Genomic DNA, 26,975 nt, shown 5'->3' on the forward strand with positions numbered 1-26,975 from the left:
AGAAAGATATACAGTAAGAAGTTAGTCTCCTTCCAATCCTCCATATCCTCCAGCCCCAATCTCTAGAGATAAGTATTGTTAATAGTAGCTTGTGTATCCTTCTAGAATTTTTAATTCTTTTTATTCTGCACCTTGCTTTTTTACTTAGTATGTCATTGTGGTCTTTCCATATAATATAAAGATCAACCTCATTCTTAACAGCTGCATAGTATTCCATACTATGGATGTATCATATTTATTTATCCAGGACCCCGTCATAGAATATTTTGACCATTTCCAGAATTTTTTTTTTTATTAAGACAGTGACCGTGTCTCTATGTATACATCTTTGTATACTGGATATGAGAATGTTAACTCTTCTTCATTTCTTCTGATACGAAATTATCAGATTTTAATCTTTGCCAACCTAATCAGTGGTAAAATGGTATCTAGTTGGCCAGGCGTGGTGGTTCATGCCTGTAATCCCAGCACTTTGGGAGGCTGGGCGGATCACCTGAGGTCAGGAGTTCAAGACCAGCCTGGCCAATATGGTGAAACCCCATCTCTACTAAATATGCAAAAATTAGCCGGGCGTGGTGGGGGCACCCTGTAATCCCAGCTACTCTGGAGACTGAGGCAGGAGAATCTCTTAAACCCGGGAGGCAGAGGTTGCAGTCAGCCAAGATCGCGCCATTGCACTCCAGCCTGGGCAACAAGAGTGAAACTCTGTTTCAAAAAAAAAAAAAGGAACTAGTAGTTGTTTTAATTTACATTTATTAAGTATGAGGATTAACACTTCTTTCATATGTTTATTGGCCACGTGTATTTTTTTCACATTCTTTGCCTGTTTTTCTGTTGAATGTGTTGTCTCTTCCTTCATCTTATTGAAGATTGATTTTTCCATCTAGACAGTGAAGAGGGTGGACACACAATTTCCAAGGCCCCTTCCCACTTCTGCAATCTGTGGTCCAGGCCCAAGTGTCCTTTGGGCAGCTTTTACACTACCAAGGTGCTGTTTGCTCATGACCTTGTTGAGCAACATTGAGGTTGAATAGCCAGTAGCTGGGGGTAAACTACAAGAGAGTCGTTTTCTTTTCCCTTTGTTTAGTTGTGTATCTTTCTTCCAGTCTTAAAAAAGCAGGCTTGGAAATTGCAAGGCAGAGCTGGATTGAACTTCCTTTAAAGCAGCCTGTAGACATCAGGAATATTTATTTTTTCTATTTGTTTTAAGCCTGGGAAGACTGTGTGGTTTTCTCAACACTGTCCTGATGGAGCCCTGACCAGCAAGCGTGCAATGCCCCTAGCCCTAATGTGCCATTAATGATAGGTTAATGTACAGTATAATGTTTTTGGGACTATGGGTTCATTACACTTCTGAGTGTGAGGTCTTTCCACAGAGCGCCCAAGGTCCCATTGCATTATATCATGCAATAAAAATACCCTTTTCATATCACACACTAATAAACTGTATTTGAAATGCTGTCTGAGGGCACTGCCGTCTTGTCTATAGGCTGTGCACAAGTGCAACAGTTGGGATTCCTTTTTCCTATTTTGTGGTTTAGTTACATGGAATTCTAAACCCAGAAGTCTGGTCATTCTTGTTTTAAATGGGGAGCAAGTTGGGTCTTTAGGGCTGAGGGTCAGAGGAGGGGCTGCTTAGTGAGTGGTGAGGGTCCTTAAGATGTGGAAAGCAGGGCCTTTAATTCTCTACTGCAGCTGTCAGGAGAGCCAGTCACATTTAAAAAAAAAAAAAATGACAAAAAAACAAAACAAAACCTATGTCCTAATGTCTGCCACACTTATTACTGTACATGTGTTAGGTGTTATAAAAATTTCCTTAGAAAAGGAGTATGAAAAGTACTTCAAAATTTAGGCCATTGGTAGTCATGACTATGGAACTGCCTCCGGGCTAGGAATTTCACACACACTGTCCTCCTGTGAGGTTGATGCTGTTCTCCATATTTTGCAGAAGACAGAGTCAGAGCTAGGGGGAATAAGCTGTGTTGTAGAGAATGAAATCCACAGGACTCCTGGAAACCACAGGTAAATTATTACCTGTCTACTCAGAGCCCCTCACGCCATGAATAGTCCACCTGTGAGATATCTGAGCTACAGCTGGGCAGGAGCCAAGCATCTTCTTTTCAAATGCACGTGACCCTAGTGCCCTTCTTAAGTTATTCATACTTTCTGTGAATTGGCTTAATGTCAGCAGTTAGCTGGCATCAGATGATTTTGAAGCTTTGGAAGAGGAGACTCTTCTGCATTAAACAGGAAAAGGGGCACTGGAGTTGAGGGATGAGGCAAAGACTGAAGGATCAAAGAGCTTCAAATCACCTGTTTCATATTTTCTCTAGGGCAGACTCTGTGACTTTGTTATGCAGGGGCTTGTATTGACCACTTGTGGAATGGAGTGTAGGGAAAGACTGACCTGTGAAGGCCAAGAACCTCAAGAAACTTGGGCTCAGGCGTCATTAACACCTTAGAGTGCAGTGTCCTTGTTTATAAAATAGGTTATCATTTACTTTCTGATAGGGCTTTTGGAGATCGCGTGAACTAATGTCAGTGAAAGCACCTAATGAGCACCTGGCACGGGGTAAGTGCTCACAACTGGCTGCTATTATATTGCACATCATCACAAAAGGCACAGGTTTGGGAGCTGACATCCAGTGCAAATCCCAACTCTATCTTGGCAAAATCCACAAATTGAAGGAAGTAACAGTAATGCCATCCAGCTACTTCCTGGGGTTGTTGTGACACTGAAATAAGATAATGAGCTCGAAAGCCAGTTGGAGAATCAAAACCCCTACTCAAATGCTGGTATCAGTAAATATAAGTATTTCTGTCTCCAAATCAACATATTCAAACTGGGTTGTCTTTAAATAAATATCCTTACAGCAAAGGCAATAGGGGGAGCTATTAGGAAGATTCACTGATCTGTTCCCCTCACCACCAGGGAGAATGTCATAGCTGCAACAAAGACTTACAGTAGCACAAAGCATATAAAAGTCAGGGCAGTTCTTACCTCCTACCTCTTCATAACGACAAAGCACCAGGCAGAGGAGGGGCAGGGCCAGGTCTCTGCTCACCTGCATTGGTGAGAAGAGAGCCAGTACCTGCTCAATGTGGACAGTATTGCTTAGAACAGCGGCTGGAGGTCATGTTTGCAAAAGGAGGTTGAGATAAAAGGAACTGTGTTGAAGGGTTGAGTTGGTCTGGTGGAAAGAAAAAACTAGGACGTTGCTAAGACCCTCCTGCAAAGGACTGGACCTTTTGGCTCTAGGCAAAGTTCCCTTAGTTGTTATGAGAAGAGTATTTAAATTTCAAGGATAATTAGTTTTTCTTTCAAGGGGCATAGGGTTAGACTAAACCTTTTGTTTTCGGATGTGAGGACTTTGAAACACTTGGATACACCTCTCAGGGGTTAAATCTGTCTTTGGGGCTACCAGGACTTGAAAAATGTTGCTCTGTATCAAGAAAACCAGAAGTGACAAGTTCATTTAAAAAGCCTGGTTTGTCATTGTTTATCTAATTTTCGGGGTTGACACAGAAAATTAAACCAGCTGACACTCACTCTCTGACCGTCTCTCTGGCTCATTTCCCTGGTCCTTTCCTACCTGACCTTGCAACTACAAAATGCTCCAGACCCTAAAATATAAAACTTCCCACTGAGTTTCTGAGTCACCCTGCAGTCATTCCAAGATTATGTCATAGGATGTCATCCCTAATGGTATTAAAAATCAAGATGAAGTTATAAATCTGCTCTGTGAGGTATTTCTTTTTTCACCCCGCTTTGACCATAAATCTTAAAAGTAATCAAACTCTCTGCAAAGAAGCCAAGGTAAACTTGGGCCCAAAGCGGCCCCATATGTCTTGACTGAATTCAGAGGATCAGCAGCCTTGTCTGTCCCCGTGAGAGAGCATGGTGCTTCATGGCAGACTAACAGAAAAGCGGGCAAAGTGAGAGCCTTCATTGTGTTTAATGTGGATTTTCTAAATCTCACATGGCAACATCATTAGGTGGATGAGCTGCTCCATGTAAGAAAATTATTCAGATAACTCTAGTGTATTCTTTATAAAATCAAACTTTAAACAATTACAAGCCAGAGGTCTTAAATGTATTATAACACTTCTCTATCCTCTTAAACAGCTTACATGCATCAGGATTTAATTTTTTTTAATTAAATTTACTTCCAGCTACTCGGGAAACTGAAACAAGAGGATCGTTTGAGCCCAGGAGTTCAAGGGTGTAGTGTGCAATGATTGTGCTTGTGAATAGCCACTGTGCTCCAGTCAGGGCAACACTGTGAGACCTCATCTCTAAAAAAACCAAAAAATTCTTAAGCTCATTGTTATGGTCATTGTCTATTTGCCATGTTCTATACCAGTATCTCCTGATATTGACACGAGTAGGGCCATTCGTCCCTAGGCTGGTTGACCCCAAGCTGGTTTTTTGTTTTTGTTGTATAGTTTTGCTAGTAGATGTCATTTCTTGCTGCTGTTCTTGTTCCTCCCTTTAACAGACCTTCCTCTTCACCTTCTGTTTGGCTGTTTCTCTTGTGCTTTCAACTGGGAAATCAGATACTAAGCTTGTTAGAATCAAGTCTAAAATACAAGAAAATTGGCTTAAGGAAAAGCTTGAGGGACTACCTGAAATTAAAATGTTCAAGTGCTAACTTCCAGATTCTTAGTCTAAGACAAGGGTGTCAAAGTATAGTGGCCTATAGATTGTAAAGTGCCCCAAAGTTTGGAAACTGGCCATTTCACTGCATAGAAAATATACTCTTTGATCATGTTGTATGTAAATGTCCAAGTTTGAAGCAATATGATTATTTTCATCTTGAATCAGTAATTAAGGTGGACTTCAAACTACTGAGGTTTTATTTTCTAAGAGGACCAAAGAGTCCTGAATGTGCCAAGGAAAAGTCCTTAGATTCTAAAACCAGGCTTAGATCTAGGCACATAGAAGCCGCTCCGCACGTCCTTAGTGAATCTTACTGAATTAAAGACACTCGGTAAAATAGACACAGCTACCATAAGAAGGAAGCTTGCGACTAAATAACTTTCTTAACAGTGAAAATAGACTTTGGTTTCATGAAGCTCGGCAGTGAAGGTGGCCAGCTTATTTGTAACCAATGTGTGCTCCCTCAGTCTTTCATTCTGCGCATGACCAGCGACACCACCTTGGAAAACACGGGTCACACCACTCACCACCATGGAAAACACATTTCAGCCTCCTGTACATTTAATTTTCTTCAGCGTTACCTTGCAAACCACAGTAAATCAATAACAGAATAGTTAAATACCACAGGTTCTTTGTGTTTTGTTTTAGAAAATATTGCTCAAGGCTAAGAGTGAGTTCTGTTGATGGTTTTTATTTGCTGCTGGGATGCAAAATGATCAGAATTTTCTAACAGTTTGCTTCCTTTTTGTGTATTTCCTTTTTTATAAAAGGGCGTGGTCTGTTTCAGATGGGAAACATTAGTTGCTAATAGCAGAAACTTGAGAATAATTGGTAATTTTCAATCCTCTAGAAAACTAGACTAGGTCTGATGACTTTGACCTTTGTTATGCTCTTCTTCCAAATTTTCCCCAGCCAGCTCCCTGCACTCCTGACCCTCAGCAGCCCATTCCACTGAACTGAGTGAGGGTCAGATAACTCTAGAACATCACAGCTGAAAATAGTAAAAAAAAAAAAAAAAAAGGTACTTCATTTAAGGTTATTTACCCAAAGTTTTGATGTCCAGTGTCTTTAGCAATTTTTTCCTCTTTATTGTTTGTTGATTTGATAGCAGCAAAAATTTTGCACTTTGGCTCAGTCTTTGTGTAAATGGTTTGTTTCTCCCTGTTAAGGAACTAGAAAAGCTGTTACTAAGATTTTAAGAGGGTAGCAGCCTTTACTTAATTGACTGCTTCTTGAAATAAGATGAGACAATGGATATGAAGTGCTTTGAAAAGTTAAAACTATGATCCTAGGACTCTGAAACCTCTGAAGCCCCTGTGGGGGGGGTGATGTTTTGTCAGCACTCATTGGCACCTTGCCAGCCACCGCCATTATCACTTCTCCACTTCTCATCATCTCACACTCCCTTTCTGCTGTTGAGTTGTCACTCTCAGTATTTTTCAAATGTTGGCTTCATATCATTCATACGGTAGGCCCTTATTCTTTTTCAATTTTGACTGGATTTGTGGTTACGTGTCTTTTTTCCCTTCTTGATATTTACTTGTTTTCCCTTTACCAATTTTGATCATCTTCATGACATCTTTCTATTTAATTCCTTCATGTTCTTTATTATTTGTCATTATTTCTTTAGACATGCTTTTTGTTCTTTTTATATTAAACACTTAGCTCATAAATTTTCAATATTTTTTCCTAACATATGCCTATAAAGCTATGAAGTTGCCTGCTAATATTCCTTTAGCTGCATTCAACAAGTATTTACATGCAGTGTTTTCATTGTCATTCAATTCTAAGTAATTTTCAATTTCAATTAGGATTTTTTTACACCAGATTCTTTAGAAGTATTTTTTATCTCCAAATAGTAAAAGATGTTTTGTTATCTTGTGATTATTATCTAATTTTAATCCACTGTGGCCAGAGAGCATGCTATGTATAACATCAGATCTTTGTTATTTGTTTAGACTCCCTTAGAACATAGTCATTTGGTTTGTCCCCCCAGTGTTCTCTCTGCTTGAAAAGAGTATATGTTCTTGGCTGGGCGCGGTGGCTGACGCCTGTGATCCCAGCACTTTGGGAGGCTGAGGCGGGCAGATCACAAGGTCAGGAGATCAAGACCATCCTGGCTAACACGGTGAAACCCCATCTCCACTAAAAAAGTACAAAAAATTAGCCGGGCGTGGTGGCGGGCACCTGTAGTCCCAGCTAACCAGGAGGCTGAGGCAGGAGAATGGTGTGAACCTGGGAGGCAGAGCTTGCAGTGAGCCAAGATCACGCCATTGAACTCCAGCCTGGGCGACAGAGTGAGACTCCATCTCAAAAAAAAATAAGAGTATATATTCTCTAATTGTTGAATGCAATGTCCTATGGATGTCCTTTAGATCAACTTTATTGTGTTTCTCCAATATTTTGTGACTGTGCTGATTTCCTACCTGCATTATATCTATCAATTTCTAGGAGAGGTATGCTACAATCTCCCACTACTACTGTGGCTTTGTCTGTTTCTCCTTGCATTCCTGTCCATTTTTGCTTTATATGTTTTAAGGCAGTAATGTTAAGTTGCATATGTCAAAATATTGTGTCTTCATTTCAAAGTATGTCTTTTGTCTTTATGAGGTGATTCTATCTCTAATATATTTTCCTTCAAATTTTATTTTTGGTTGTTATTAATAGAGCTATGCCATCTTCTTTTGGTTAGTATTTGCTATGTTTGATTATCCTTTACTTCTGTGTTCTTTTACATGAATCTCTGCATTTTGTTGTTGATGTTTTAATTTTTAACTAAGGCTCTATTAATTGATTTATCATTTATATTTAGTGTTTATTAATAGACTTGAGTTTTTTCCCCTACAGTCCTATTTTGTACTTTCTCTCTACTTTTTTTATTTCTTTTTTCTTCTTTGTCCATTCTATTGGAGTGAGGTTTCTTTAGGCCATTCTTGCATTAATACAAAGAAACACCTGAGACCGAGTAACCTGAAAAGCAGTTTAGTTGGTTCACAGTTCTGCAGGCTGTACAGGAAGCACGGCTCCAGGCATCTGTTCAGCTTCTGATAGGGCCTCAGGAAGTTTACAATCATGGCAGAAGGCAAGGGGGGAGCTGGCACATCACATGGCAAAAACATGGGCAAGAGAGACAGTGGGTAGTGGGGAGGTGCCACACACTTTTAAAGGACCAGATCTCGTGAGAACTCATTCCATTCTTGAGAACTCCACCCCCCAATCCAGTCACCTCTCACCAGGCCCCATCCCCAACACTGGGGATTACATTTCAACATGAGATTTGAGTGAGGTCAAATATCCAAACTATGTAATATATCCGGTTTTTTCCTTCACATTTAGTTTTACGTTGGTTTGGAAATCATATTCTGTTTCTGGCCTCTAATTGTTTATCCCTAAGTTAGCTTCAATTGTATATAATAAAAAACAAATAGCAGCTTAAACAAGACAGGAGGGTGTTTCTTACTCATGTAAAAGCAGACAGGAAGTAGGGTGCCTAGCCTGATCTGGCAGCTCCTTAAGGGACATTCAAGCTCCAGCCAGCAGGACAGGAGGAAAGGGTGTAGAAATGCTTGCCCCTTCTTTTAAGGACAGAATTTCTAGGAACTGGTACACAGTGTATCTGTTCACATGGCGTTGGCCAAAACTGAGCCCCAGGGAGGCTGGGAGTGCTGTTGTTCTGCTAGGTGACAGTGTCTCCTGCTAAAATCAGAACTCTTACCACAGTGAAGAAAGGGAGAATGGATACCAGCGGCAACTAGCAGTCCTTACCACAGCTCCTTTTCCCCCAGACTTCGGGGTTTTAGAGTTTCTCATCACTCCCTTCTTACACGTTATCACAGTCCAGAATTTCATTTCCTCTTGTTTTTAGATCTTTAAAATCATTACTGCGGTTGTGGCTTTATATCGTTACTGCTTGTTCACATTTATCCACATGCTTACCAGTTATTCCTCATTGTGATTGCATTCCTTCGGAGGTTTCTTTTCCTTTCTGAAGTACATCAAGAGTTCTGTCAGTATGGTCTGTGAGTGGTAAAACCGTCTGAGTTTTTGTTCTAGGATTGGCTTCCCTTGCCCTAACTCTTAAGTGTTAGTTTAATCGGGTTTAGAAGCTTAGGTGGATAATTTCTCCCGAGTACCTTGGAGATACTCTGTTGTCCTCTAACTTCTACTGTTGGTGGTAAGAATCTACTGACTGCCAAATTGCTACCCTTTCTAGGCAATATGTGTTTCTCTTTGGCGCTTTCATTTTCACTATAGTTTTTCTAGGTATAGATTTTATATTTATTTTACTTGGAAATCACTGTGGTTTTTTTAATCTGAGAATTCACATCTTTCATTGTTTTTGTTTGTTGTTTTTTTTTTTGTTTTGTTTTGTTTTTTGAGATGGAGTCTCGCCCTATGGCCCAGGCTAGAGTGCAGTGGCATAATGTCGGCTCACTGCAACCGCTGCCTCCCAGGTTCAAGCAGTTCTCCTGCCTCAGCCTCTGGAGTAGCTAGGATTACAGGCCACCACACCTGGCTAATTTTTGTATTTTTAGTACAGACGGGGTTTCACCATATTGGGCAAGCTGGTCTCGAACTCCTGACCTCAGGTGATCCACCCACCTCTGCCTCCCAAAGTGCTGGGATTACAAGCATGAGCCACCATGCCCGGCCTAAAATGTTTTCTTACTCAAGAGGTAAGGAAAGGAGAGGACAAGGGAGAATCTATCCTTCTAAGCATTGCGTCTTTAAACCTCCATCACCACACAGCCGTCACCCCCAGAGACAAACCTTGAGCATCTAGACACTTGTCACTGGCCCCATATTCAAGGCGTAGACATGCTGCAGACTCCGCCTTTCAGGGGAGTCCTTAGTATCATCTGGAGCAGGATGCCCACTCTCCTCTGGCATCCTCCCTCCTGATTCCTCTGGGCATCTGCATGGCCCAAAACTGCCGGAGGCAGCCAGCATGTCTCCCACTGTACAGCCTGCCCAGTCCTTTCCGAGGCCCCTGCCAGAGCAGCCACCACAGCCCCCTTTAAACACGCCAGTGGCATCCTCCTGCCATTCACAAGGATCAGCTTCCTCAGACAAACTCATGAGTGGCGGCACCCCAAGTGTCTACCCACCTCACCATGGCTCACTGGAGTCGTCCTGTGCCCCACCCAACACCGTGCGACACTGGTCCTGCAGCTGCTCTGTAAGGACAGGCCCTAGAATGACTCACGGATACCTCTGGAAACATTTTGTTCTCCCAGTGGGCCATCTCTGGTGTGTTACTCTGTGTAGGAACGCAGATCTGCTCAGATGAAAAGTGGAGAGCTTCTTGACCCCCTTAGATGCCTGTGTACTGTCCAGGATGGCTAGAGGTATGCAGTTTGCTGCTAATAATGGAATATTTGGGGGAAAACATCTATTTCTGTAGCAATTATGAAGAATAAACTCAGGAAAGTTGATTGAAATGACATGTCACAGCTGCACACCACTTCCCAGGTCTTAAAAGGAAATGAAAGGCTGGCAAGGAACCCGCACCCCCAACCATGGAAAAGCTTTAGAAATCAGAGGCCAAGAAAGCATGTTCTCAGAACAAATGCCTTGTGTGGAAAGCTCTGCATTCGTGGCATTTGCCCAGGTATGCTCGCTGGGTGGACAGGAAGACTTCACATCTTTGGTGCAAGCACCTTCTCTCACCACTGTGCCCCCAAGTGCAGGACCTGCGCTCTGTGTGGAGGAATAACCATCACGTGCCCAGAGTGTATCTGTGAAGCACCGCCTCAGGGTCAGGTGATTTCATTTGGTCCTTGGAACCCACTCCGGGAGGAAGAGAGAGCAGGTGGTATTCGGTGTGGGTAAGGAAGCTGCAGACAGCTGCCTTGTGTTCAAAACCAGCTGACAGATGAGACCCAGAAATGATGGAGATAAAGTATCAGCTTTACTTCTATACAAATCTGGATTGGAGGATGTATTTACAAGTGTGGCCCCGGTGGCCTGGGTAAGCAGAGGTGAACAACTGCAGGCCTCCTGCAGGCTTAGAGTCTGCCTGGAGGCTCGGCATGAGATGGCAGGCCAGCCGGACCCACCCGGTGGGCCCACCCGCCCGGTGTTGCCACTCCCTCCCTGGGGACAGGGCTCAGGAGTGTTACAACAGCAGCAGTCCTTCCACATAGAATGAAGCCAGGGGAAGGGAGGCCCCCTCCACTCTTTAGTATTACCTCTTTTATAGGCGAGGCCTTAGTGGGATGGCGAGGGGAGAGCTGACCGACTCTTAGCCAGGAGCCCTTGCAGTCACCCCACGCAGGGTGTGGGGTGGTGGGGAGATTGTTATTGTGATACTTTGGCTTCCTCTTGTGGAATCACTTATCAGGGACCCTCCTTCCCTGACCACTCCTGTTGATTAGCCTGGCCACGCCCAGCCTGGAAGGAAGAGTTGGCCCCAGGGATAGTTATGATTTATTAACACATGTAATTAATATGATCAGGCTGCCAACTGTCCTGCCACTTGTCAGCAATTCAGCAGACATTGGAAATCTGTACATCCTTCCATAAATTATTTAACTTCTCTAATCTGAAGTTCTCTGTGGGGTAAGTAGAGATCAGACTGGTAGCTTTAAAACTTTAACAGTGGAACATGTTTTATTATGTAAAATTAATGCAAGACTTCAAAATTAATGTAGAAGTGTGGGGTTTTTAGCATGAATGTATTAGTATCCATTGTAGACACTTCTTTTTAAAGTCATCCAGTATCCATTGTAGACACTTCTTTTTAAAGGACTTCTCTTAAAGGACACAAATTCTGAGAGCCAGGGTCACGGGGGCTAGTGGCAATCTCATATCTACACTCGGCTTATTTCTGTATATTGTCTCAGTAGCGCAGTGTCAAGGAAATCCGCACTCACCCAGTTGCCTTCCCAACTTAGGCATCCGTCAAACCAATGTAGATGCTTAAGAGAGGAATAGCAGAAACGTTTTATTTTACAGTTAGTCACTGACAGCAATGACCAACTGTTCATGTGAATTGCTTATGGTAAATATATTGGTCAGACAAATGGTACTCAAAACTTTTGGGAACTGACAGCATCAGAAACTCAGAGCCATGGACCACACTGCATCCCCCACCCCAATGTACGTGATGGGGCTCAGTGTACCTGGGCTCTGGTGCACTCACACAGCTTTACACATGCATGCGTACGTCCTGAGTGGACATCTTTGTTCAAATGGCCAGTGTGCCGCAGCAGCCCTCCTAGCCCATGCTTGCCATATAAGAAGTTGAATAATATGCACAGATCTAAGTGGACTCTAAGAGCTGCAAAAAGTAACACCACAGTATGAGGTAATAGATCACCAGTATTCAGTGTAACTCTTTGACCACAGTTGAGTGTATGTTATTTTTTTAATCAGTTTTTTAAACTGTAGCTAAAAAAATTCTTAACAGAATTTGAAACAGCTGCAGAGCCCCCAAAACACATCACACCCTGTGGCTCCGCTGGACTGAGATCCCATCTAGTCCTAACACTCCATTAGTGTGAGAAGGGACAGAAGGGTTACCACAGCCAAGCAGGCTGGAATCCTAAAGGGAGATGCATAGAACCTTCAAGCAAGGTTCACAGGTCCGGCAAGGAAAGACAAAGGGACGGGCAGTGGGTTGGCATTTGAGGTCCCTTCAGCCTCTCAGATCACCATTTACAGAGCAGTCACCTGATCACAGGGCTGCCCTGTCCAACGGCAGTTTGTTGGACTCTTTACTAGGCCAGGCTTACTGCTTCAACAGGTTCATGGGTCCTTGGCCTCCTATCCCATGCAGCATCCTTGGTGGGAGAGGAGGGGCTTGGTGCTCACCCTGAAGGAGAAGTCCTGTGGTCCAGAGAGCCACCAAATGTCTAGAGCAGCCACAGCTTATGGAGGCATCTCCCCAGAGAGACACCACCAGTAGGCAGGCAGTGTGGTGTCTTCCATGGTAGAAGAGTGTCCTGGGTTTAAACTCGAACTCTGCTACTTTCTCCATGACCTTGCCCCATATCATCAAGTTTTCCTAGAGCTGTAGTTTCCTTTATAAAATGGGGGTGCCAGGAGGATTCAAGAGAGCTGTGTGCAGATGTAAGGCATTCAGCCAGTGCCCGTACACAGCAAGTGCTCAGTGAGTAGATGTATACGTACAGAATATATAAGTCACCTTTTCATGAGGGCCTACCACATGCAGGCATTGCACCAGGCCCTGCAGCCACACCAGCAAGTTAATACATTCTTCAAATGCATGATGTTCTCTAGAAAGTTACAGAAAGAGACGAAAGTATGGGGACCCCAAATAGGTACATTCCTATTTCGGAAGAAGCTCAAAGCCCAACTAAGGGCAGACAGAGAGGTATCACTAAATGAGCACTGGACTGGAAGTCCAGCCCCACAAGTCTCAGGCAGCACTCACACACTACGGCAGGCTCGGAGCCTCCATTCTTGTCCACACGACCAGCACACCACGCCCTGCCCCTCTGCCTCCACGTGGGAGGGGCCCGGGAGTGTCCTGCTGTCAGTCCATCAGGAAGGCATCTCACCACAGGGGATTAGGGACGTTAGTACAGAGGCAAAGAGTCAAACTAGTGACACACTGACTAATGCCCAGGTGGAAGAGGGAGTGGTGAGCAACCACAATTCATCTTCATGACTGTGATGTTTTCACCAATGTCCCTCATTGTGCTTCTCAGCCCCTTTGGTGAGGGGGTCTGCCCAGATGATGCTGGCACCTCCCCGACTCTCCCCCGTGTCCCAGTTTTGGAGTCATCCTGCCTCTGGCAGCCCTATTCTTTTCCCTTCATTGTCTCCATCTTTTGTGGCAAAGTCTGTGGACCATAATAACTTCAACCCTCGTCAGTTTAATTGTTGCAATTGGCCCTGAGAGAATCCAGGGAATGAGAGTGGCTCTCACTGCCTGGTGATGAGGCAGCAAGATCTTTCAGCCTTTCCAGCCTGGCACTGCCAGGCTCCACAGACATGACTGTGCAGAAATGGTGCTAACATGCTTTCTGCGTGAAGGACAGAGGTGTAGATGCCTGGGGCGGTCACCGTGGGCGGAAGATGCTCTTGACAAGCTTGTGTATTGATGCCTGTGCTTCCATTGTTCCTTGTAGCCTGATGGGACTGCAAGAGCTTGCCTGCACCTGAATTCCTCTGCCTGGGAGGGATGTACGTTTCACCCAAGCCCAGAGGAGGGACCAGCCACAGGGTGGTCTGCAAGAGCTTCTCTGCAAGAAGCTTCAAGGTTGGCTCTCTGATTGCAGGCACAGGAGAGCAAGGCATTTGGAGTCAGGAGACCCGTGTTCTGGTTCTAGCCCAACTGCCTAGTTGGTTGTCCTTGGGCAATTTCTACACACTGAGTGTCAGTTTAGTCTTTGATGCAATGGAGATACGTAGCTATGTGTGGGCCACAGTGAGCATGGGAACCAGTGGGCACATCAGGACAAACCTTTGGCAGGTGCCCAGCACGCAGCACTCCTTGTCCTGGTCAGTCTTTTGCAGGGTGGTGTAAAGCATCACGGATACAATGTGCCTCATCAGTAATACGAAGGAGGTGGAGTCACCTCCCAGCTGGATTTGGTATTATTTGGTCTACTATCTCCATCCATCTCTAGGAGTCTGGCCTTGCCAGGATGCCAGAGCATCTGGCTGTGTGGAACTCGGGCACCTCTGGGTGGCCAAGTGAGTTTTGTGCTTCCTCCCAAATTCTCCATCAGATTTTGTTTGCTTGCTAAACTCATGAGGAATGCCTGCATTGTGCATGTCACAGGGTTAAGGGCATCAGTTACAGTCTAGGAGGAAGGAGAGAACCACACCGGCCAGGGTCCCAGGGGAGCCAGGCCAGCCCCGAGAATACTCCAGAATAGAAACCAGGAGACACGAGCTCAGTGCCAGCTCCTAACCCCCCTCTTCCCTCCCTGGGCCTCAGTGTCCTCTCCTCTAAAATGGGGGTCATGGTGTATTTTCCCTGAATCCCATGCAGGGCTGATGGGAGGAGGGGGAGTCATTGACTCTCCCAGTATGTCCAAGGGACAGTGCTGATAGAGGTCAAGACCTGGGATGGTCTAGGCTTGCAGCCTGCAGCCCTGGTGGCACCTCTGGCTAGGCAGGCTTCAGTCACCAAGGTAAAAACAAGATGAGGGGGAATTGCAATCTGAATACTGATTCTCCCTCCTCTATCCAGGAAGAGCCCAGGGCAGTGGGTTTGGGTTACAGACTTGTGGTTCAGTCCCACGCCTGGGAGCTCAGGCAGGTCAGCTGTGACCCTGCAGCCTCCATCAGTAAAGTGGAGGCGATGGTGCCCACCTATGTGAGTTAACACTTCTTTGGCTGCAAATAACAGAAACCAGCCCCAGCCTGTGAGGTGCCTCACAGGATCCTGTGACTGTGTGGACCCTGCAGGCAGAGTCGCTGCCAGGCTCTGGGTATAATGACCCCAGGGTCTCCAGTGCCGTCAGGACCCCCTCCTGCCTGCCTCTGGACAGCATCTCCTGCTCTTGGGCCTGTACACTGGCTTTTTCTGTGTGTCCAGTCAAATGGTGGTGAACAGCTGCCAGCAGCTACCAGGTCCACAGGCCACAGCCTAGGGCGCTGGGTCCCCTCCATGTCTGTCTGCCCCCTGTGATTCTCTCTCTCAGGCAACCACCCTAAACCAATCAACAGTGGCTGGGGACAAAACCATTGGGTCCAGGTCGCTTCCCTTGCAGGTGGGGTAAAGTGTCAGGGATACCACGTGCCTCAGCAGCAGCAGGAGACGAGGTCACCTCCCAGCCGAGGAGGGCAGGAGAGGCTGGCGTCTCCACCAGAGCCGAGGATGGGGCAGCCGAGCAGCCCTCTCCCCTCGCCTGCTGGGGCACTTGGGCAAACTGCTTCCCCGCAGTGCGGCCGTCCGCCCTTCTGTAACGTGGAGGAATGCCTCCACGCCCCCTCCTGCTGTTCCGCTCTGCTTGTTCCAGAACAGATGATAACAGAGATGGAGCATATGGGCCCCAAAGTCACCCGGCATTCTGGGAAAGTGACACTGTGTTACCCGGGGCTTGGGGGGAGGGGCCTGTCACTCGTGAGCACAGCTTCTCCCTTTGTTCTTTAGAAGGGCACGAGGTCGCCCCTCCCGAGCCTCCTGAGAGGAAGTGTGCATGCTTGGACTTTGGGAAGGATTTCCTCTGTCTAGGCAGCAATTTGGGAAAGCAGCCATGGGGTGGGCATGTATATGGGGAGGAGAACATGTGGAAGCCAAAATCCAGTCCTTCTTGGGCCTCTCCTGCCTCAGGCCCCAGGCCAAGCCTCTGCCACCCACAGGGCCACACCCAGCCTGGCCTCCATGGCCCCTGCGCCCTTAGGGGTCCCGCAGATGTGTCAGGAGCCTCCAAGAGTGCTATGAGCAGATTATGGGAAGTGCCCAGCTGGGCTCCAGGCCTAGCTCCACCCCAGCCTCAGCAGGTCCCTGCCTGGGGTTAGGTGCTTTGGCACCTTCGAAGCCAAATTTCCTCCTCCTCCTCACAGCTCTGACTGCTCTGTGTGCCACTGAGCTAGACTCACACAGGGTGTCCCCAGGGCAGGTTTCCCAACCTCGATTGGGAAGGTTGGGGGCAGGCACTGCATCAGCCTAGGGTGAGGCGGCCTGGACATTCTTCTGTCCCCCACAGGTCTGACCTGTGGTCCAGAGGGGCCATGCCATCCCCTGCTCTACCGAGACCTGGTCCTTGACAGCCCCTGCAGACACTGAGGTTGGGACAGCCAGGGTCCACATCCCTCCTGGCTTTGTGATGAGCTCATGGCAAGGCTGTGTGGCTCTTTAAGCAGCCTCTCCAGGGCTGCAGTCAAGGCTGGGGTGTGTTGGGAAAGCAACCCTGAAAGCCCAGCCCACCCTGTGCAGGCGGAGGACAGGCCCAAGAGGGGCTGAGAAAGCTGGAGGGAGAAGAGCTGGAGGGATCGAGGAAGCGGCCGCTAGACGGGGAGGGAGAAGAGCTAGGGGGAGACACAGGGTGCCCTCATCTTCCCAGTTCTCTCTCCTCACTGTGGCTCCCCGAGTCTCACCATGCAAGCTGCACAGTTTTGGGCGGGAGAGGAAGCCACCAGTTGTAAGTTCCTAGGCAAGAAGCTGCTTGGTGAAGAGGAGGAAAGAGAAGGCTTTTCACTTTTCCTTTCACCTCTGACTTGTGGCCTGGCGACCCTGGGGTTGTCCCTGCTTTTTTCTGACCTTCCCTGGTAATTCCCAGGAGGCCCTAAGATTGTGGATGTAAATCTTTGTGCTTCAGGACAGCAGAGAAGAGAACTGGCTAAATAGAACCTGGCCTGCCTGTGTGATAAGAGGGTTAGAACCAGAGGCAGGCCACAGGGCAACAGGGCCGGCCCCTCCAGAGTCCAGCCCCCGATGGAACTTCTCAGCAGGAACCCAGTGATCCTGTGCACAGCCCAGCACATTCCTCCCCATCCCCCCTTCCCCTGACATGTTTGCCTTCCCTCCGATTACAGGTAGTGACTTCTTTATAGGACAGCTGTAGACAAAGGAGAAAGCTAAAAGGGATTGACATAGCCTCTAACAAGATGATTCTTTGGTTTCTGGGCAGCAACTGAACCGGAAAGCTGGCAACAGTGCCAGGCCTTGGCCGACAGGCCATGCGAGTGATGCTGGGCAGAGGAAGGGCCAGGCAGAGTGTGCAGTGAAGATAGGCCCTCCCTGTTAAGCACCTTCCAGGCTAGTGCAAGCCTCAGGAAGAGGTGGCAGAGTCTGAGATGTGCCAGCCAGCGCTCCAGACGGTTGGTACTGACTAATATGTCACTGCCCATCCCTGGGCCTCAGTTATCTAGGCCATGAAATGGAGCTGATAGCCTCCCTCGTTACCTCACAGGGTTACTGGGGAAAGATCAGATCCAGGCTGAGGGCCCTGGAAAGTGCAATGAGCACTGGAGTCCGAGGACTGCCTGTCACAGCCTCCTCTCTTCCCTGCAGGGCCACCCGTTCATCGTGCAGTTCAATGACGGAAACGCCGCTGTGGTGTCCATGTGGGTGTGCCGGGCCCTGGAGGAGAGGCGGAGCCAGCAGGGGCCCCCGTGAGGAGAACAACCCACCTGTCGCCCCTCTCCGTACGCTGCCTGCGCAAGAAGAGCTTTGCTGGGCCCTGGCTTCCCTGCCTTTGCCTTCACCCCTGCCAGCAGGTGGCCTTGCCTGGGGAGCCCCACGTGTGGCCCGCCCCACCAGGCCATCCCCATATCTTCTGGTCTGAAGGCGCTGACGCTGGCAAGGGAAGTAAAGGGTGGGGCATTGAGAATGGAGGCTCCTAGGGTCCCTGCCCACTTCTGTTTTCCTAACGTTTTTCTCTGTAAAGGGTCAGGTCCATCAGCATCACTGATGGGAATAAAAGTATTACTGCTTTGTGACAACCCCTGCCATAAGAGTTGTGTTGTCCAGTGGGTCTGTCACCCTCCAGGATCATAGCAGAGACATCTAGCCATGGAAGGTTGACACTCCCTCCATAGGGTGCCGCATTGCTAGGGAGCCGCTGCCCAGCTGGGCTTCCATCTCATGGGTGGGATTGCTGCTATTATAAAGGGTGAGTTTGGGGCCAGGCACAATGGCTGTCGCCTGTAACCCCAGCACATTGGGAGGTCGAGGCAGGAGGACTGCTTCAGCCCAGGAGTTCAAGACCAGCCTGAGCCAACATAGTGAGACCCTGTCTCTATCAAAACTTAAAAAATTAGCAGGGTGTAGTGGTGCATGCCTGTGGCCCCAGCTACTTGAGAGGCTGAGGTGGAAGGATCCCTTGAGCTCAGGAGATCAAGGCTAAATGAGCTGTGATGGCACCACTGCACTCCAGACTGGGTGACAGTGAGACCCTGTCTCAAAAGTAAATAAATAAAAATAGCGACCTGGGAGTCAATTATTTTGATAGGGGTTTTGTATGTTACTAGCAGCTAGTATTGTGCCAACTAATGTAGGCCTTTGCATTTGGTGCCTGGAGCACACTTCCCCCGTGCATCCACATGGCTCACCTCTACACCCTTCAGGTCTCGGCTCAAATGGCATCTCAGTGAAACCTACCTAACCACTCTAAAATCGCAACCCTCCTGCACCTGCCCTGGGCCAGCATGTGCCCCTCACTTGCACCATTTTCCTCTACTGCATTCAGAACTGTGTGACACATCACTAATTGTACTTATTTTCTCTTCTGTCTCCTTCTTCCCCTGCCCTCCATTAGAATGCGGTCTCCACAAGGGCAGAGATTCTGGTCTTTTTCACACTGTATCCCCAGTACAAAGAACAGGGCCTTGGCTGTGCACAATAAATGTGTGTGGGTCAAATGGCCAAAATGGTGGAGCTGTGACTTCCAGTCCATGCGCAGTCCGGTGCCCCATGGAAGGGCACCCTATGTGAGGCATCACATGCTTCGCAGGGCAGAGTCGGCTCATCGTCTTCTTAGTAATGCTTTTCAAGGCACAGGCCCCCAGCTTTCTCTGAGCACCTGCCATTTCCCTGGGGTTAGGAAGGTCACAGAGTTGGATGGGGCCTCCTGGTGGGAAGACCCTGGCCCAGTACTCAGGGCAGGGAGAACTGCAGGCAGTGTGCATGATGGACTTTCAGGAAGAGACGCTCAGAGAGTGGAGAAAGCTCAGTGGCTCCCACACGGGGCTGACTACCCTGGAATGTGAATCAGCCGCCACCCAGACTAACGCGCATCCTCATTTTGAGAAGATCCATCCAGCAAGCCTGTCAGCCCCAAATCCCAAGTCAAGGGCAGTAGGAAAAGTGAGCAGGTACCTTGCTGGGCAGTGTGCTTAGGGCTTACTGTATCAATTCGTTTAATCCCCACCATGATCCCAGGAGGTAGATAGTGATACAATTATTCTGCCTATTTTACAGATGAAGAAACTGAAACAGAGAGACCAGGTGACCTACCCAAGGTCACCCAACAAGTAGCAAAGCACTGTCGGGATCCAGAGCCCCACTCGTAGCCACGGCTCTGATAGTCAACGCCACACACACAGCACACATACGTGCACACATGTACACACACACACATGCCCTGTCCTCTAACACAGAGGCTCCCAAACTGTGGTTTGCCAAGATAATGTTGGTACCTTTGGGAAGGTACAGGTGCAGAGCTCCCCAGGGATACAGGTGCGGAGCGCCACAGCACTGAGAACACTGCTCGAGACGCATGCTTTGGCCTGGAGGCCAACTTTCAGGATGATCTTGAACAAAGGACGTCTCCTGTCTAAGTCTGTTTCCTCATCTGTCAGTGCAGGGGTTGATCTCACTGTGTCCTGGAGCTCCTACAGCCCTGATGTCCCAGAGCAGAGTTCTCACCATTTGGGTTCATCCTGTGAACATTCTTGCCCCCAAATTGTATTACCCACATACATGCACACACACAATTTTGTTCACAACTTTAGGGTTTGTGGAGACCCTGGAGCCCTCTCACTCATGACCCACTGTCAGGGGCCCCTGCTTTGGGGCAGCCCCCAACTATAAATTCCCCTCTGGCTTGAAGTCAAGAAGATGGGCAGCTGAGTGACCCCTGAGGGGTTCTCCTGCTAAGACTCCTCTGGCCGGAGGTAGGTCCCTCTTTGGCCTGTTGAAGTGATTCCTCCAGTCACCCTTGGGGGCCAGAGGCGAAGTTGCCCCTGCCCTCAGAGGTCGCGGGAGGGCTAAGACCTAGAACACTGCAGTGCTGGAGACTGGCCCCTGCTGGAAAGCCACCCCAGCCCGCCCTCACCCCATCCATGTGGCTAATTCCTATTCTTCCTTTCAGGCCCGTCTCAAACGGCACCTCTTTGCTGCTTTTTTTTTTTTTGGAGATGGAGTTTCGCTCTTGTTTTCCAGGCTGGAGTGCAATGGTACACTCTCAGCTCACCACAACTTCCGCCTCCCAGGTTCAAGCGATTCTCCCCCCTCAGCCTCCCGAGTAGCTGGGATTACAGACATGCACCACCACGCCCAGCTAATTTATGTATTTTTAGTAGAGACGGGGTTTCACCGTGTTGGTCAGGCTGGTCTCGAACGCCTGACCTCAAGTGATCCGCCCTCCTCAGCCTCCCAAAGTGCTTGGATTACACTCGTGAGCTACCGCGCCCAGCTGGCAGCTTCTTTATTTCCTTATCTGAATATAGACTGTAAGCCCCTTGAGGGCAGGGTTGAGGCTGACTCACCTCTATCCCAGAACCTGGCCCAGGGCCTGCACAGGGAGGGTGCCTGTGGTGTGGGAGGGTAGGAGGGAGGGAAGGTAGGGTGCAGGGATGGGACCCTCAGACTTGAGACCCTTGGGGCCTGTCACTGTCCTGCTTGAATCTCTTGCTCCAATCCTCAATATCACCCACTCACTTTCTAACTGGAGCCTCTGAAAGACCAGTCCCTCACTAGAGGCAGCCCCAGGTCTCTCAGACCTTCAGGGGAGCCTAGAAGGAAGTGTTTCCGGGACAGGAGGATCCTCGTGGGGCCCCAGCTCACAATGACAGGGAGGTGCCTCCTCTGCTTCTAGGGCCCTGGCTTGAAGGCCAAGAGGCCCCCTCACACTCAGCCCATTGTCCCTGCTTCTGTCTTTGGTTTTCCCATGTGGGGAATGCAGGATACAGAATCCCAGGGCTTTGGAGATGTTCCAAGAAGTCCATTGGGGCAGAGGGAGGAGAGGTGGAACCCTCTTCTCCAGATGTGGTGGGGGCCTTGTGGTCCAAAGCAGTGTGACCCAGAGCCCCTACCCAAGACCCAGCCCAGTGAGGGGGGTGGTCAGGCCAGTGTGAGGTGAACTGGATGGTACGGCCTCACTGAGGGAAGCTGTGGGTGTCCTGCCTGAACAGACCCACGTCTTTGGGGAGGCATATACTTCCAGGTGTCTGCACACTCAGGCCAGGGTGGAACCTCCAGGTGAAGCCTCGGGATGATGCTGGGTCTGCAGGCTGGCAGTCCCCAGGCCCCCATCACACAAGGTGGTTCAGAAGGGACTGGACAGCTGCTTCCACATGGGATGGAGCCCAGAGAGGGCCACAATGCCACCTCGAAGATGTCTTCTGTCCCCCTGACTGCTGCCCAGACTAACCCTTGGAGCTATAACCTTTAGCTAAGTCTGGCCCCTATTAGAATGGGAGCCTGGCCGGATGCGGTGGCTCTTGCCTATAATCCCAGCACTTTGGGAGGCCGGGGCAGGCAGATCATTTGAGCTCAGGAGTTTGAGACCAGCCTGGGCAACATGACGAAACCCTGTCTACAAAAATTAGCCAGGCATGGTGGCACATGCCTGTAGTCCCAGCTACTCAGGAGGCTGGGGTGGGAGGCCCACCTGAGCCTGGGAGGGGGAGGTTGCAGTGAGCTGTGATCACGCCACCGCAGTGCAGCATGGGCGACAGAGTGAGACCCTGTCTCAAAAAAAAAAAAAAAAGGAAAAATGGAATGGGAGCCTGTGTTCTCAGTCACAGAAACGTCCAGGAGAAAGAGGGTCATAGAGGGAGGATGGAGGGAGGGAAAGACGGCCCCAAGTCCCAGGGTGAGGGAGGGAGGTAGTGCCCAGTAGGTGGACAGAAGGGCGAGGAGAGGGGAGCTGCACCGATGGTTCTCAGCAGCCCAACTCCATTCCTGGGGCCAGGTGGACCCCCAGGACTGCGTCTCGACCGGGTCCCAGCTTCTACTTTGAGGGATCGGGTGTTTTCACTTCATGAGGCCGGAGGAAGCAGTTAAATCCAAGCACAGGTGAGAGGCACAAAGCAGGAGGCTGAGGCTGGCATCAGCTCCAAGGTGCTGTGGCAAAGGCAATAGGCGTGGCAATGTGGGGTCAGGAATGGGGAGGAGCAAAGAAGTCTGCGGGGGGAACCAGGCCAGGGGAAGCAGTAAACAGCTCAGGACGTCTGCCCTGCGTCTGGTCCTTGGTGGGTGCTGGCTGCTCATATAGGATGTGGGACGAGGTCAGTGGCCTCCATGGCAGAGCACGGCTGCCGTGGCGCTTGCCGGCTTTGTCATCATGACTCCTTTCCGCCTTGGCAGAAATCACATCCCCAACCCAGCAGACATGCTCTTCAACTAGTAGGTAGGCAGGGCGGGCTGTGGCTGGCAGTGGGTGGAGCCCCTGAGACCGCCTGGGCTGGCACGAGCCACAGGAGTGGATTATTATGTGGGGCAGGGGAGGCAGCAGAGCCCAGACCTCATAATGACAAATTTTCTGCTGAACGACCACAAATATTCGCTGTGACTTTGGACAGAGTCTGAAAAAGACTTTGTTTCCTCCCTTGGCGGTATCATTTGTCTTGTTTTGAAGCCACGAGATTGCAGGCACGAACTTATAGACTCAAGTTTGTCTTAATTGCTGTGGTGTCACCACCTCTCTGGCAGATAACAGCACAATGAACGAGTCGATGGGGCTGAGCCCTCCAGGTCCTTCTTCTAAAGTGAGACAAATGTCCCTCCTTTGAGCCCAACAGTCCATCGGCAGCTCTGTCATTTATTTATCTCCCTAACAGTTTGCATTAACTTGCAAGGGATAAAAAGTCTCTCCTGCCTGCAGACTTAGTTAAAAGCGTCCAGTCAAACTGTGCTGCTGGTCCTTCCTAGGAATTTGCTCTTTTTATCTTTTCTTCCTGCTCTGGGGAAGAGGGGTTGTAGGGAGAGCAACAGGGAGCAATAATGAGGGCAGAAGCATGAGAATAAAGTTTTGAGATAGAAAAGAAATCCTATTTGTCTTGTAATATGAGTTGCACGTGGCAAACTGCCTTCACACTGGTCTCATTGGTCTCCCAGCGTCCCTGCAAGGGCAGCAGGCAGCAGGGTCGTCCCCACCTCTCTGTCTTCCACTCTATGTTCCCATCATAGGGGATGATGCTCTGCTCCCTGAATGTCCAGAGCCCTCTCTGCCTCTGAGTCATGGCATAGGCTATTCCCTCAGCCTGGGACACCTTCCTCCCATCCTCTGCCTCTTGCCTAATTTCTGTTCATCCTCCAAGATTCAGCTGAAATGCAGTTCCTATGGGGAGGTCTTTTCCAATACCCAACCTGACCTGGCCCACCTGTGGGTATAGGATCCCAGCCCACAGGCTACCATCACCCTGGAGCTCCTCTGTCACTGCCTGACCTCTCTATATTGTCCTTCTGTGTTTTCTTACATCATCTCTCTGCCTCACCTCAGTGAGAGCCCCAGGAAGACAGGAGCTGGCTCAGGGCCTGGCATTCAGGAGATGCTCGAGAAACAATGGTTAAATAAATGAAGGGGAAGACAGGGTGGGAGGGGCTTCGGGCAACTTCAGTGATCTGCCCCTCCCTGCCTCCAGCCATCTGGGAACAAGTTATTTACTTATTTATTTGAGATGGGGCCTCGCTCTGTCACCCACATTGGAGTGCAGTGGCGCACTCTCGGCTCACTGCAGCCTCAGCCTCTTAAGCTCAAGTGATCCTCTCCCTTCAGCCTCCCAAGTAGCTGGGACTACAGGCATGCACCACCATGCACAGCTTGTTTTTAAAGTTTATATAGAGATGAGGGCTCACTATGGTGTCCAGGCTGGTCTTGAACCCCTGGCCTCAAGCAGTCCTCTCCCTTCAGCCTCTCAAAGTGCTGGAATTACAGGCATGAGCCATTGCACCCAGCTGGGAAGAAGACATTTATAAAAACATCTGATGGGATTGTGGCTGCTTTTTCATTTTCTATTACTCTGCATTTTTCAAATGTAACTCAATAAACATATATTATTTTGTAATAATAATAATTTGTTTTAGAAAATGTTAAATCTCTTGGTCAGAGTCCCAGCAAGGCAGTGGGGGAGGCGGGATTCAATGCAAGTCTCCTGATACCCAAATTGAACCCTTCTTTTCTACCCCATGGCCTCCTGGGTCTTTTTTGGCAATCCTGTGGAGGTGGCAGATGGATGTAGCTATGAAGGCCGGGCGTGGTGGCTCATGCTTGTAATCTCAGCACTTTGGGAGGCCAAGGCAGGTGGATCACCTGAGGTCGGGAGTTCGAGACCAGGCTGACCAACATGGAGAAACCCCATCTCTACTAAAAATACAAAATTAGCCAGGCGTGGTGGCTCATGCCTGTAATCCCAGCTGCTTGGGAGGCTGAGGCAGGAGAATCACTTGAACCCAGGAGGCAGAGGTTGCGGTGAGCCAAGATCATGCCATTGAACTCCAGCCTGGGCAATAAGAACAGAACTCAGTCTCAAAAAAAAAAAAAAAAAAAAAAGAATGTAGCTATGAAGGGCATGGGCTTGGAGTCACACAGACCTGGGTTCAAGTCTTGGGTCCTCCATTGACTCACTGTGTGACCCTAGGCAAGATGCCTAACCTCTCTGAACCTCAGTTTCCTCAATGGCAGAGTGGGTAATTACAGTAGTGGATGTTGTTGATGTCATTATTAAATCATCCCTGCTACGGGCCATGATAAGCACAAAACACTCTAAAGGGCTGGTTTCTGTCCCCTTCCTCCCACCAGGCACCACTACCCCACATACACACAGACCCGCATATGACCACTGAAGTCCTGGTGACTCCCCACTTCTGAAATATTCCTTCCCCAGGAGAAATGGGGCCTCCTTCCTCTGTGATGCAGTGGCAGCTCACGGTGACGCTCAGGGACCATCATTCTCCAGCAAATATTGTTGAGGCTTTTCCCCTTCCTCCTCCCCCATCCAATGGTGATTCACTTCACCCTCTGCATTTCGATGCAAGAGATGCATGGGGCATGTGCCGCTGCTGCACGCCAGCCTGGGTGGAGTGACTGCGAGGAGGTGTTCTGTCCCCCTTACTGGAGTGAGAGTCCCGGGAGAACACAGCCTGCATCTTACAGGGAGGCAGCTGTTGCTGAAGAAACAGCTTTCACTTCAGACAGGTCTGGGTTTGAGTCTTATAGCTACTACTTCCTGGCTGTGTGGCTTTGGGCAAATCACTTCACCTCTATGAACCTCAGCTTCCTCAGCTGTGAAATGGGTATGCTGGCATCATAAGATTCTTTTTTTTTTTTTTTTTTTTTTTTTTTTTTTTTTTTTTTGAGACGGAGTCTCGCTCTGTCGCCCGGGCTGGAGTGCAGTGGCCGGATCTCAGCTCACTGCAAGCTCCGCCTCCCGGGTTTACGCCATTCTCCTGCCTCAGCCTCCCAAGTAGCTGGGACTACAGGCGCCCACCACCTCGCCCGGCTATTTTTTTGTATTTTTTAGTAGAGACGGGGTTTCACCGTGTTAGCCAGGATGGACTCGATCTCCTGACCTCGTGATCCGCCCGTCTCGGCCTCCCAAAGTGCTGGGATTACAGGCTTGAGCCACCGCGCCCGGCCCCATAAGATTCTTAGGAAAACAAAATGAGATGAGAGATGCCAAGAGTGCAGCACAGTGTCTGGTGCACAGTGGGGACCCAACTTCCTTGGCTTGTGTCAATGGAAGTAGAAAAGCGACTCTCCTCCTACAACACTGCCATCACCAGCCCTAATCCTGTCCCTCTCTAACCCCTTACCCTGCTTTACTTCCTTTTCACAGCAATTGTCACCACTTGGAATTACAGTAATCTTTCTTGTCCATCTCCCTGCTGGAGTGTAAACTCTAGAGAGCAGGGACTAGCTTGCCTTAATCCCCCACTGTATCCTCAACTCCTGACACACAGGGGGTACTGAGTAAGTGTTTGATGAATTCATGGTGTCTCTAGCACCTATGCTGGGCCTTGCTGAGGTTTCAGAGAAGTCCTGGGGAGTCTCCCTGCCCCATTGGGGGCTTCCTGCTTGTTCACTAAAAATCCCAGCAAAGCTGGTACCGTCTCTCCTGGGGGAGGGAGGATACTCATTTCTCCAGACCAGAAAAGCCAGCAAGGGGTCAAGGCAATTTAAAGGAGAGAGAATAATCTTTCAACACATAGTGCTGAGGCAACTGGATATCCACATGCAAAAGAATGAATTTGAATCCCTATCTCACATCATACACAAATGTTAACTCCAAATAGATGGGTTAATCATAGACTAAAAGTAAAGAGCTGAAGCTATAAAAGTTCTTAGAGGAAAATATAGAAGTAAATCTCACAGCACAGCCTTCTTAGATATGAGGCCAAAGCACAAGCGGCCAAAAACAAACAAACAAACAAAAACCACAATAAATTGGATGCCACAAAAATTAAAAATGTGTGTGCTTCAAAGGACACCATTAAGAAAATACTATGAGTAAAAAGAAAACTCATAGAATGGGAGAAGTTACTTTCAAATCATGCATTTGATAAGGGACTTATATCTAGAATATATGAATAACTCTTACGACTCAATAATAAAAGTACAAGTAACCCAGTTGAAAAACTAGGGAAATTATATAAGTAGACATTTCTCAGCAAATGACTAATAAGCACATAAAAGATGTTTAACATCATTTTATCAGGGAAATGCAA

The 26,975-nt window shown here is 48.4% G+C and overlaps 1 protein-coding gene across 9 annotated transcripts in view; it reads left to right on the plus strand.

The window, feature by feature from the left end:
* Nucleotides 1-26,975, plus strand: part of MAP2K5 (mitogen-activated protein kinase kinase 5) — a 281,469-nt gene that overhangs the window by 249,188 nt on the left and 5,306 nt on the right. For 5 of the 9 annotated variants that reach the window (XM_008016128.3, XM_008016127.3, XM_038010086.2 and 2 more), the window contains 2 exons: nucleotides 13,759-13,889; nucleotides 17,598-18,028. The exons of 1 other annotated variant lie outside the window; for it this stretch is intronic. In XM_008016128.3, coding sequence (XP_008014319.1) covers nucleotides 13,759-13,889; nucleotides 17,598-17,871 — 405 coding nt within the window. In that variant the 3' untranslated portion in view covers nucleotides 17,872-18,028. Of the gene's footprint in view, nucleotides 1-13,758; nucleotides 13,890-17,597; nucleotides 18,029-26,975 lie in introns of those variants that run through there. 3 more of the 9 variants (XM_008016130.3, XM_008016131.3, XM_008016132.3) reach the window with 1 other exon arrangement.

The sequence above is a fragment of the Chlorocebus sabaeus genome, chromosome 26 (genome assembly GCF_047675955.1).
Source record: "Chlorocebus sabaeus isolate Y175 chromosome 26, mChlSab1.0.hap1, whole genome shotgun sequence".
In the NCBI taxonomy this organism is placed as follows: Eukaryota; Metazoa; Chordata; class Mammalia; order Primates; family Cercopithecidae; genus Chlorocebus; species Chlorocebus sabaeus.